At 30.9% G+C, this 13,316-nt stretch overlaps 1 protein-coding gene across 3 annotated transcripts; it reads left to right on the top strand.

The window, feature by feature from the left end:
* Positions 1–5,673: 5,673 nt before the first annotated feature.
* LOC108458227 (leucine carboxyl methyltransferase 1 homolog) lies at positions 5,674–12,977 on the top strand. Of its 3 annotated transcripts, none has more exons than XR_008286908.1 (14): positions 5,674–5,961; positions 6,699–6,787; positions 6,957–7,099; positions 7,394–7,441; positions 7,515–7,596; positions 8,055–8,157; positions 8,432–8,552; positions 8,706–8,753; positions 9,391–9,474; positions 9,969–10,033; positions 10,727–10,778; positions 11,143–11,181; positions 11,782–11,933; positions 12,725–12,977. XR_008286908.1 is itself a non-coding variant. In XM_017757541.2 (13 exons), exons 1-13 carry the CDS (start codon positions 5,882–5,884, stop codon positions 11,860–11,862), a joined length of 1,035 nt encoding a protein of 344 aa, XP_017613030.1. In that variant the 5' UTR covers positions 5,675–5,881; the 3' UTR covers positions 11,863–12,190. The 3 variants fall into 3 exon arrangements, 1 of the variants encoding a protein (XP_017613030.1); XR_008286909.1 differs by having other exon boundaries at positions 12,731–12,977; XM_017757541.2 differs by lacking the exon at positions 12,725–12,977 and having other exon boundaries at positions 5,675–5,961; positions 11,782–12,190.
* Positions 12,978–13,316: the final 339 nt, after the last annotated feature.

Raw genomic sequence — 13,316 nt, forward strand, 5'->3', positions numbered from 1 at the left:
ATAAAAATAAATGATATTTTGATTTTTGGAAGGGTAAGGTTAGGATGATAATAGGAAGTTTTGTATTCAAATGTTATTGATATTTTTTTTTAGATTTTATATAAAATGATGGTAAGGGCTTTTCCTACTTTTAACTAGTGGTTGGTTGAGGGTTCGATTATTGTTTTTGGTATGGAGCAACTTTTAAACTCGTGGCTAACATCTATCCCTTAATAGGCGTACAGAATGCAAAAGATTAATTACTGAATTCGATCCAGTAAATACCTTAAGAAATAAATAAACAAAAACACATTCATAGTAATATTTATTATTTTATAAAAAAATTTAATAATTTTTAATTAAATTAAGACTTGTTTGCCATGAGGTGATCCTATATGATAACAAATGGGTTAAATCATAAGCTATCATGTATTCTCATTATTGCATATAATTTCTAAAGGATTGCTCCAATAAATAATTGTGTTAACAACTTGTAAACACATGTTCATAATATTAGTTTTATAAATTTAACATGTTGATGCATTTTTATTTTTGTTATGGGATTATGTAATACTTTATATTGAACAATGTATGATTTGGTTTGTCATAAATTCTATTTGAATGTAGTCTTATAAGTGTAGCGGATCATGATGTGTAGCGTTTTATTAATAACTTTCATTTAGAGTAATGTGCACAATCATATTATGAAGGTTGATAGTACATAATTTGACAACAAACCTTGTCAAGCATGAAAAAGGAGTGTTGAAGTTCACCGGTCATTTACTCACATATAGGCTTTGCTTGATATAGTGGAAAGAAAATTAAAAAGATAAAAAATTGAAGGGATGGGAAAATAGAAAGATATAGTCGTGTTTGGTAGGAAAAATGAAATGAAAGGAAAGAACAAAATATTTGAAAATTGTTTAACTTGAACTAAGGTATACTTCTTCCCTCTCATCATTCAAATTTGAACGGATTAGGTTTTTATACATTAAGATGAAAAATTATTTATCCTCTTATTTTCTTTCCTCCCACTTTTTTTCCTTACTAAACACACTCAAATTTTATTTTCTTTCCACTTTTCATTTTTCTTCTTTTATTCCTCATCCTTTCTATCAAACCAAACACACTCTTAAAGTTGGAGAAATAAACCTCCGAAGAGTGAATCTAGAAATTTTTTTTTGAGAGATGAAATTCAATTGTATATTTTTATAATAATAAAAATACAATTTGATGATTTTAATATACTATATCTATATAATTTTTAAAAAATTAAATTAAATTATTATCATTTTTTGATATCAAAATATAATTTTATCTTTATTAATTTGAAATTTTATAATTTATAAAACACCTAAATAAATTTTTTTTATTTTATTTTAGGAAGGCTGCCCCTCCCAACGCCTTGAATTCGCCACTAAAACCTCCTATACAAATATGTCATTTGGTTCATTTAAAGTCGATCTTGAATGGAGGGGTGCGATTGTTCGCGTTTTCAAGCAAAGTACTCAAGTTTGCACATGATCACGCGTCGTCTTCACTTTGACTACATGTAGTGATGAGCGCATTTGAAATTGAGTTGTTTTAGCTATGCTCTCAGCTTATATTGATTCTCATTTGGTATTGAAAATTTCACATTTCTTCTAGTCTGAAAAGTTTGTTTCACGTGCTAGTAAATTTTTGGTTGTGCCGAAAAAAAAAAAAAAAGAAAAATGAATATTTGTAACTCGATAAAAACTAGGTACACGGATTTCAACAATTATAAATGTCGAGTTTTATTCAAAGCATATATTATAATTAGGTTTTTAAATTTAATTAAAGAGTTCAAAACCTTTGAGTATTGAGGTATTACTCTTGTATTGTTTAGTATGAATATTTGGTGGTTAAGATTAAATATACATCCTATTTAGGAATTAACTGGCAGTTGATTGTAGTGATTGGTTTGATCAACTGATTCTATTAACTGTTTATTTAAAAGTGTTTAATAAAACTTAGATGATAGCTGAAAGCTTGTATGTGTAAAATGACAAATAAGAACGTGTTACATTTTATTGTTAAGTATTTATTTGTTTATAATACTTTAATCTTTAATGGGTAAAATTATTTAAATAAAACACTAGGACCAAAGAATTAAAACATTCATTGTGAAAATTAATTAGTGAATATTTTTAAAATTTTAAATAAACAAAATTTGTAAGTTCATTATTTGCAAATATTAATTTTGTGAAATTTGATAAATATTAATAGTGTATCAATATGATTGTAAACTATATTCTTAGTGATAATTATGTCATGTTATTAGCATGTAAATTAGTAATAATTATGTCACACTCTGAATAAATTTGTCAAGTAGCATATTTCAATTAATATAAAGTTGTATAAGAAATCATTTTACAGATAAATTAAAAATAAATTAAGAGTACATAAATATTGAATGATGAATGGATTTGATTGAAAATTTCTCACGGCAATGTTGATTTTTGTATATTTATGGCGGATTTTTTTTTTTTAGTTTTTTCTTTGTACATTGGAGATGAAAGTGAAAATGGAATAACGAAGGCTACTAATATCTTGACACCTCTAGTGGGTTTAAAAGCATGTGGCAAATGAAGTAATTTTTTAAGAAGCATGGTTAGATATGCCATTCCACATATCTCATTTTCAATTAGTTGTTGAAAAAAAGTTGTCTATCCTAGAGTTTTTGGTTTTGAAGGTTTTAACACAACAAACTATTGCAAACTTTTATTCACCAAACATTACAATTAGATAATTTGATTATTCAATCCTCCATTTATGCCTAAATTAACTAAAAGATGCCCAAAATTTTGTTTACGAAACACCCCCATAGATCATGAATTTAATTTATAAGGAACTTGACACTTGTATTTTTCTTATATTCATTAAAGTTTAAAATCTTTAATGATTATGAATTTATTTTTAAAGTAAATTACCATTTCATATGCAACACCGAGTTTTGCTTTTGTAACAACTCAATTTTCAGTGATGTCAGAAACAGTGGTTTTTGAGATAATAAATTCTGACGAAATACTTGGTATATATTATTTAATTAGTGTATTCATGAGGTCTACATAGTCATGTTAAAATTTGGTTGAGAAATTTTATTGTTTTGATAGTTTAATAAGTAAAAACGATTGAATTGTAAAAGTTGAATAGTTAAATTAAATGGACTAAGTGGATGATAAACCCATGGGAATTTAGTTAGGGGGATTGAATGGTGATTTGCACAGGTGAATGGCTTAATTAAGTTTAGAACAGAGGTTACTTAAGTTGATTAGGAAAGTTGTCAAAATTACAAAAATACCATAGTATTTATATTAAATTAAACATAAAAAATTGAAGAAATTTCTCATTTTCTTCATCTTATTCATAGCTAAGAGAGGAAAAACTAGGTTTTTTCCTTTTGATTTTCAAACCTTGATTTGATCAATAACATAGGGATAATCGGGGAAAAGGTAAAATAGCGAAATAGTCTCTGTAATTTGAAATCTTCTGCAAAACAGTTCGGTAAGTTCATATATTTAATTATACTCCTAAATTCTTACATTCTTGTTAAAATGTTGTTCATATACGGGAAATACCTCAATTGAGCCAAAACTTACTGTTATACTAAATGAAGCTCAATCAAGTAAATCATACCTTTATACTGAATGGACGCTTAACCAAACAAATCCTACTATTATACTGATTGATGTTTTATCAAACAAATTCTACTATTGTACTAAGTAAAGCTCAAACAAGTAGAAACTTACGGTTATACTGATGAGAAGCTCAATCAAGTAATGCCTATGATTATACTGAGCTACTGAATTGATTGTAATTATTGCATAAGTTGTGTGGATTGGAAACTATGTTTAATGTTGACTAAATCTATATTTGAATTGAAAGGTTTATTAACTTCTAAACGAACTTACTAAGCTTCGTATAAGCTTGCCTATAATTTGTTCATTTTGTAGATTACATTTTGAAGGCTAAGAGGATCAGGTCAACGCTAGGAATCACACTATCCGAGAATCTTAGTAGACTTAATTTCTCAGTTTGGTATATGACATGTACTAGGAACCTAAGTATTATTGCCTTGAATGCCTAGTTTTTGAGTAAAATGTTGTGACATGTTATACACTTGTTCAACTTGTGAAATCCTACTTGTTACTTAATATGTTTGAAAGTTTCAAAATATGAAATGGTATGCTATAGGTTATTTTAGTACATGGGAATGGAATAGGTGTATATTAAGAGATAAATGTATTGTGGTTACAAGTTGAGAATGGATATATAATTATGTTGTGAATGTTTGAAGTAGAATTATACCTCATGTACGTGTATTTGAAAGTATTTGTAGGTGCCTATGCTTAAAGGGAATGAAATTAGCTATAAAAATGAGTAATTTTAGGCCCACACAGCCTAAGACACGAGCGTGCGACTTGGTCATATGTCACTTCTTGGTCATTTGTATGCAAGTGAGTGAGTTACACGGCCTAGCACATGAGTGTGTGGGGCAATTTCGAGAGTTACACGGCCTAGCACACGAGCATGTGACATGGCCGCGTGACCCTACTTAGAGAGTTACATGGGTGAAAACACGGGCTGGGACACGGCCGTGTGTCCTTACTCAGAGAGTTACACAGCTTGAGACACAGGCATGTCTCTTAACCATGTGAGGTGCACGACCGTGTGTCCCCTGTTTTCAAAATTTTCTACTTTTTCCCAAACTTTCTAAATTGATTCGAATTGGTTCTGAATTGCCTTTAAGTTATTTTTAAGGTCTCGAAGGCTCAACTTAGAGACAATATGCATGTGTATGGATGGTTTATGATGTGTTTGAATTACTGTATGATATTACGTTTAAAGGTATTTGATTGTATGGTAATACTCTATAACCTTAATCTGGCGACGGATACGGGACAATGGTGTTACAGCTTTAATCAGGTGTAACAACTTTTGATGCATGTCAAGCATTGATGTTTTTGACACGTCTCGAGAGAGGATAACCAAGTTGCTGACCGTATAGTTAAAATGGCTTCAGACGAGAAAGAAGATCTGCAAGTGTTAGATGATCCTATTAGGGAGATGCTAGAAATCATTTATTATGATAAAGCAAGTAGTGTTTTCGCTCAGTTTAATAAAATGTAATTCATTTGCTTTGTTTCTTTACACACACACAAAAAAAAAAAAGATACCATAAGTATCTTTTGGATACTTTTAAAAAATTATCTACTCGATAAACAATATTTTTAGAATTGGACGAATGGTTAAATCAATCAAATAGTAAGTCTTCGGTTTGAAAGTTTCAATTAAATAAATTATAACAAAATCATAAAAGTAAAAAAGTATTAAAAAATAGATAATTGATTCCATTGTTGGTTGAATTGGTCTTTAACTTGGTTCAATTGGTTTCTAGCTATTAGTCGATTAATGAGTCTAACCGTCCCTCCTGACTTATTATTGATTCGACTGATCAATTTGATCCGATTTAAATAACATCAATTTAAGGACCTCTTCTAAAGAAAATAAAAGAAAATAAAAGGAATACTATTTTTGTCAAAAGAAAAGAAATACTATTTTAATAAATAAATTTCTTATATACATATTCTAGTACATAATTTTTTAGATTATTTTAATAAAACCCAAAACTCAGTTTTTTATTATAGTGTACAATATTGGATAAATATTTTTCTTTTCTCGCCAAATAGTAAACTTCTGAATAATTTACCAGATGCTGGCGCGTCAAATTGCGAGCCAAAAGATTTCAGAGCCAAACAAAATCTCGGGCGAACCCTTCAATTAAAACCTCGAACCGTATACGGACTTATAGTATTTTGCACTTTAATTTCTCTCGTAAAAAAAATAAAAAATCGAACCCCCCTTCTCTCTATTGCTTTCCATGGCGAACTCGGTGGCTGATTCACGTAGCAACAGGGCAGCGGTTCAAGCCACCAACGATGATGCTTCAGCCAGTAAACTGTGAGTGCTATTCCTTGTTTCTTTCTTTCTTTTTTTTTTTTTGCCATGTTATCTCCATTGTATTTCGCCCCCTTGCAAACTTTAATTTTCATTTATTACTTTTTCTCTTTTCGTTATTTGAGAATATCGAAGAAAAAAAATTAGGTTCGGAACTTTTGAAATTTATCCGAAACGGTTTAGCATCGATCTTTGATGCAGCATTTCAATGTGAAAGAGATGATTCTAATGAGCAATTAAATTAGAAGTATTTTTTTGTTCTGAACATTTCTTGATTTTTATTTTTGTTTTTTGTGTATATATACATATGGAGATATCACATATACTAGTGTAATACTAAATTAGTTTTGCATGTATGATTTATATTTGTTTAATAGGCTATTTTATTTTATGTTAGTTTTGAATGATTTTAGGATGTATAATTGGTTGGATGCAAAAACGTTTAATAATGAAAAATCGTATTCTGGATTGATATGATAGACGTGTAGGATAGATTTGAAATTTTACTTGCATGATGAGTCCAATTATATTTGTAAATCCAACTGTTGGTTTGTGAAATAGAATATTAATCCTATAAAATGATATCAAAATGTGTAGAACTAATTTACTTTTGCAGTACTGTAAGTGGATCCTTTTCTATACATAGTAATCTGAAAAGAAGTATATTTAACTCATTCAAAACACTGAGAGGCATCACTTGGCATTTTATTTCTCACTTCTTCCACACTGTGTATTTAAAGGTCATGCGTTAAAAAGGGATACATGAAAGATGACTACATCCATTTGTTTGTCAGAAGACCTGTGAGGAGATCTCCTATTATTAACCGTGGTAAGTTTTGGTTCATTTGAATTTCTTTGCGATTTTTTAACGAATTTAATCTTTATGGATTGTTATTATTTTTTTAATGAATTTAATCTAATGGATTATTATTTTTTAATGAATCTAATCTAATGGATTGTTATTCTTTCTTTCTGTTTTATTTGGCTGTGTATTTTAGGTTATTTTGCACGTTGGGCTGCTTTCAGGAAGCTTCTATATCAGTTTCTTGATTGTGAGGGATCTAATAGTGAAAAGGGTAAAACAAAGAGGCAGATACTATCACTTGGTGCTGGATTTGATACCACCTATTTTCAGTTGCAGGTGCCTGATTTTTCTTGTGAGTTGGATAAACTCATAACATTATACAGACTTATGAAATTTCTACCTTTATTGTTTAACTTGTGTTGAACACTTGTAACTTAAGTTTTTCCATGTTTCTATTTGTTGGCATTAGTTATCTGCTTTGTTTATTTTTCAATAATTATCTAGAGAAAATGCATGTTCCCTTGTATTTTTGCTGCATATTTTGTGTAATTCTTGAAAAATTTGATTTACCTTGTGGAAGCCAGAATATTAACAAGTTTAATTGTGATTTTTGTTTTCTTTCATTCACAGGATGAGGGAAAAGCACCGTATCTATACGTGGAACTGGATTTTAAAGAGGTACATTTTTTTATTTTATGATTGCAATTGATTTGTGCAATACTGTGCTTTAAACAGTGATTTCTTACTTTAGGTAACCAGCAAAAAAGCTTCCCTTATTGAATCCTACAGTCAATTGAGGGACAAAATTGGTGCAACAGCATCAATCTCGCGAGGTAAGTTGCCCTGGCTACTGGGTTATTGTACGGCAAATTGCTGCTATTATTGTTTTTATTTATCAAATTCCCATTTTTCTTTTTCTGGTTTATGTGGATGCTTAGTGCTATTACCAAGAGTGCTTTTTCCATTGTACATAAACTTTAACATTAAAGATGCCGTGCAAAACATGAAGCAGAAAATTGTCCCTTTCAACCGTTCTGTGAATAGCTCATGTTTGGTTGAGTTTCTATTTGTTTGTTAAATATGTTTTTTTGGGAAGTCATATGTCCATTGCATCTAGTAGATGTTTTGAGGATTTGATGGCAGATTTTATATATTATAGTTCATTGTGCATCAACAAACTTTTGATTGAAGGAATCGCAGAGCTAGCTTCTTGTACTTTATAGTATCTTGCTTTTGGTGCATTTTGGCACATGTTTCTTTGTAGAATGATACAGAGTTCATATCTTTGCAGAGAATGGAGAAGTGCTCAGTGATCACTACAAGCTACTTGCGGTTGATTTGCGTGACATTCAGAAGTTGGATGATGTCATATCATTGGCAAATATGGATCCCAGGTATTTCATGAATTGATTCTATTCTTTTGCACTTGTTAGCATTTTCCTCATCCATTTGGAAGCTGCAAATAGTTGATATCTTCATGTCTATTCCATTTTGCATATATAATGATTGTAATTATGAGGGTTTGCTGAATTTGTGTTCTTTCCCTTGTTTAGCTTTTAAATTTGTGTGTTATCTAGCTATTTTCATGATCTTTTGTTCATTTCTGCCTTTTATGGGTAGAATCTATTTATTATTTTCATGTTAAGGGTCATCTGATATTGGTATCAGTCTGCCAACATTTATTATTGCAGAATGCGTTTTAATATACCTGGATCCAGATTCAAGCCGTTCTATTGTTGGTTGGGCGTCAAAGACGTTTTCAACAGCAATATTTTTCCTATATGAGCAGGTAGTGTACTTTTCTGAAACCTCGACAGCTTTAGTTCCTGTCTTGTTGGTTGTGGTTTCTTGCTTATGTTCCTTCCTTGACTGCTGCCGTGCTTTCTGTGTCCATGCCTGAAGAGAAATTGATGAATCCACCACTTGTTGTCCTTGTCAACAGATTCATCCAGATGATGCTTTTGGGCAGCAAATGATAAGAAATTTGGAGGTGAAAACTTCTTACTTTCTGGATTCATTTATTTGTGAGTTAGCTTGATTCTATGAGCGAATTAGCAGTTTCTCCGCTGTTTGCGTGAATTTCTTTTGAACCCAGAGCCTCTTTGTAGTTTGTTCATATTTTACACTTTGTTGATGTTAAGAGGAAAGATGTCTGGCTAGATGGGAATATGGACATCAGGTTCCCCTTACAGAATGCCATTTTCCCCCTCTTTTCTTTCTGGTTGAAATGCAGGAAACTTTTAAGGAATTGAGACATATAATTGCAGTCAATACCTTTTATTTTAAAATTTTGTTTATATTACCAAGTTTCATATAAAGCGTGAAGAATAATTGATCAGATTTGTGAACGTTCCTATAAGGAAACACTTATGATACTAGAACTCATGCCTTATCGAGCATGTTATCCCCCTTTCTAAAATTGGTTTTACATAATAAGGGTTTCAATGAAGCGAGCTTAATAATTAGTCAAGTTGCAATAAATGAGGGAATGCAGATGAATGAGTTGTCATTGCTTAAGTGCTGTTAATGCCAGAAATGTGAGGCTTAGATGCCTTGGTACCAAGTTATAGTAACTTACTCTAGTTATTAGTGAAGATCAATAACTATTAGTCAACATTTTGTTGCAGAGTCGAGGCTGTGCACTTTTGGGTATTGATGCTACACCAACTTTGCAAGCAAAGGAAAAACTATTTCTTGATCAGGGATGGCAGGTATATGAGTATATCTTGTCTTTTTAATTCAACTTGATGCTATACCCTTTTTTTTTATGTTTCTTAATTTGACTGAAATTGTGTGGTCTGTTCATAATGGGATTTAGGATCAGGTAGATCATATATATTTGTCAGTTTATTTATTTCACGATATACTTTGGCTGGGTGCCTTTAGAGCAGCATTTCTATGATGGTAAACTCATTAATGCCTCCATACCTAAAAAAGAAAAAGTAATGCCTGATATAAAAACCTAGTTTTGGCTATATAAAGCTAAAAATCTAGCAACTGTCTTTCCACTTCTTCGATTTCTTCCTAGTAACTGCCAGTGATGAACTTTAATATGTAGAAGTGAAGGCATCATCTAATAGAAGTAATATTTGTATATTCTTTGTCCCTTTTCTTCTTCATTTTGTTTTCTGGTCTTTTTTTTTAAAAAAAAAATTATTATTTCAATTATCTTTTATGTTCTTTGGTGTATTTCCTGGGATTTCAGAAAGCTGTTGCCTGGGACATGCTGAGAGTTTACAGTAAATTTGTCGACGCCAATGAAAGACGAAGGTAGATACTGCTTTATCATTATAAATAATTCCTTTTCATATATGTCATTGCCCATTGGAGATTTAGCCAGTGCAGATGGCCATTTGCCTGAACTTGAGGGAATTTACTCATTATTTTGAACTAGGTTCTGTTCTGATGACTTTTTATTATCTTGTTAGCTAAGTTTGATATGTAGCAGTATCATGAACTTGAAAATAAGAATTAGATTGTCTTGTAGTTATTTATTGCTTTCTGGTTACGTAAACCATCTGTGGATTTGTTTCCTGTGCATGTTCCTATGATTTTGTTGACCACTTTTATTTGATAGATATTCAATTGCCTAGGCCATGACCTGTTTAGTTGGCTTAGTAAATACGCAAGTTGTAACTTCAAATTTGACCTTTAATTTTCTGTTGAGGGTGAACATATTCTAACATAATATAACATAATACTTCTATAAGTTCAAATCCGAATCAGATAATGAATTCCTTTGTTTTGTGTGCTGTGCATTACTGTAAAGAAGAATGGTTGTTTCCTTTCTTTAAGTCGCCATTCTTTCAAGGTTTTTGAGAAGATATAAAGAGGATTCCCTTCCAATTTCTTTCTTCACATCTTTAGCTCTTTTTATTTTACTTTAATTAGAAAGCTTGCCAATTTTTTACCTTTCTGAAATATTTTGAGAGGATCTCTTATATTTGATTTTCTGGTGTTCAGAATCGAGCGGCTGGAATTGTTCGATGAATTTGAAGAATGGCATATGATGCAGGTAAGTGAATCTTTGGTTCAAACTGAAAGTTAACGTAGAAGTTCCTAGAAAATAAGACAAAGTTGGTCCCATGTTACTCCGAGCTTTATTTTTCTTGAAGAATTTGTCTGAATTTGAAAATGGATATGAACAATATGATTATTAACGATCCTCTAAATATAGGGAAAAAAATTAAATGCACTCGTATCCAGCACTCATAATTGACTCTGAGTAGCATAGATTTGGTGTGTGGGTGCTAGCCTGACATGTGACGAGGCAAGCGGTGCACATAAATGATCTATGCCTCTCATCTGTTGATTAAAAAGTTCCATGTATACTACTATTGTGTTCATCACTGATTTTGTTTGAAACTGCTGGTTTTCAGGAGCACTATTGTGTCGCTTATGGAATCAATGATGCCATGGTATGTCCACAATTTTTCATTGGTTTTACTAGAGTATTTTACAGCATGCATAAGCATCGATCTTAGCATTGCATTCTTCGAAGCTAAGGTGTAAAAGTCATTTGTGTTTGCAAGTTATTCAAAGTTCAGTTTGAAAAAGAAAAAAACCCCTTAAATTCTATTCAATCTCGTTGTTGAGTTAGAGTGACTTTGAGTTTTCAAGCATTACTTGTATTTGTAATTTATGCAATGTTGTTTGAACCGGACTAGACTGGTGCGTTGGACCAGGAACCAGAATCGGGTAAAAAACTGGTTGAAAAGGGTGGTTGAACTGGATTTTTTAATTTATTATTATTTTTTTGAATTTTTAATAATTTTTTAACTTGACCGGTTAGGCCATTGTCCGGTCTAAAAAACATTGAATTTAGGCTCATGAGTTATTCAAGTTAAGCATTTTAATCGGAATTATAGCTCAATCCACTCAAGCTTTGTCTTCGGAGTCAAATATAATTTTTTTTTCTCAAATTTAAGCAGCTTGGGATTACAAATATTTTATTTACTCATTTTGATTGCGATTAATGTGGTTTTCCTTTTGACACTTGCTACTTTTTAATGGTGCAGGGGTTGTATGGTAAATTCGGGTTTGAAGATGACGAGCAACATGCCTCCAACACCTCTTCACCTGCATCACCATCTCCATGAAATATACAAAGCAGCTCCACATCGTAGAAGTGGAGAAGCACGTGTGACTGGCACGTGCTGTGTAGCAAAGGGTAAGAAAAAAACTGTTTAAGCACAAAACAAGTTTCAAAAGGGTATTATATTTTGACTTGCGGTGCAAGCTTTGTTGAGTATGCTTATGTGTAACATGTTTTTTTTTTGTGTGACCTAAAAGAAATGGGCTTTATTTTTTCTGCTTGCTATTTTGGCAAATAAAGAACAGGAAGGTCTCAACTGTCCAAAAAGTCGTTATGAGTACTTTTATATGTTTGTATTTGAATTATTTTTGGTTATAATTGTGTTTAAAATATATATTCATATAATATTTTATTAATTAATATCTATAAATATCAGTAAAGTATTAATTAGTTGTAATCTTAGTGAAGTTTTTTTAAAATTCGCTAACAAAAGTAATTCATTACTATATTATATATAATTTAAACTATTATCAGTAGCAGTTGATTATATTTTTATTTATATGTTTAGGTATTCTTATTATAGAATTCTCACAATATCAGATAAATTGTAGGTGTCTTGAGTTCTAATAAGCACTCCAAATTTTAATTAGAGTAAAAAGAATCTTTTGTTGTACATGCGACTACAGAAGTTGTCTATTGATAATTTTAGTGTCAATTAGTGATGTAAAAAAATAATTTTAATATTTTACTCATTATAAAAATATTACAGTTCTTGGATAATTAAAATATTTTCACTTGCAACAAATATAATCCACATTAGACTACTACAGTAGCAGACAATATGGTCCTTGGTTCCCTCTTCAATTCCCACATTGGATACAGTCTTTGTGGGTATTTGTATTCCCATGCATAAAGATTACTTTTAGTTGCAGGTGTATCTAGCAAGGCAAGCCATGCACTGAAGGAATGTTTGAGAACAGGAAAACTACATCGAATTAATCTATGCTAAGCTATGCTAAGGCCACTTTCTGTTGCTTAGATCAGTTTTAAACGAAGCTCCAATCTAGGCTCAAATTATGTTTGGTTGTACGAAGATATTCATTATTGGTATCAATGTCTAATATTTTAATTTTGGTACTCTTCGAGTAGATAAATTATTGATCATGAATTGTTAGTGAATCTCTTTACTCTATTTGTTGAGAAAAAGTGTTTTGTTTCATTCAAGTCAGCTCCACAAATAGGGGTGACAGTAGAAAAAAAAATTAAACATAATAAAAATTGAATTATAAATTTTTGAGAGAGTTAAAAAACAATTTTACTATTTTGGGAAGGTTGAGATCATTGTCTCCTCAATGATCACTGCCTCCTCTACTCCACCTCCCCTCTCCTCATAAAGACCGTTCTTGTGTAAAGATAAGCTATGTATATATAATAAAGAAAAGTATATTTTAGTAAGATAATGTAAATTTAAATTTTGAATATGAAATTATTGAAAGAATGGTAATAAACTCTAAAAAA

Source organism: Gossypium arboreum, chromosome 8 (genome assembly GCF_025698485.1).
Source record: "Gossypium arboreum isolate Shixiya-1 chromosome 8, ASM2569848v2, whole genome shotgun sequence".
NCBI classification, from domain to species: domain Eukaryota; kingdom Viridiplantae; phylum Streptophyta; class Magnoliopsida; order Malvales; family Malvaceae; genus Gossypium; species Gossypium arboreum.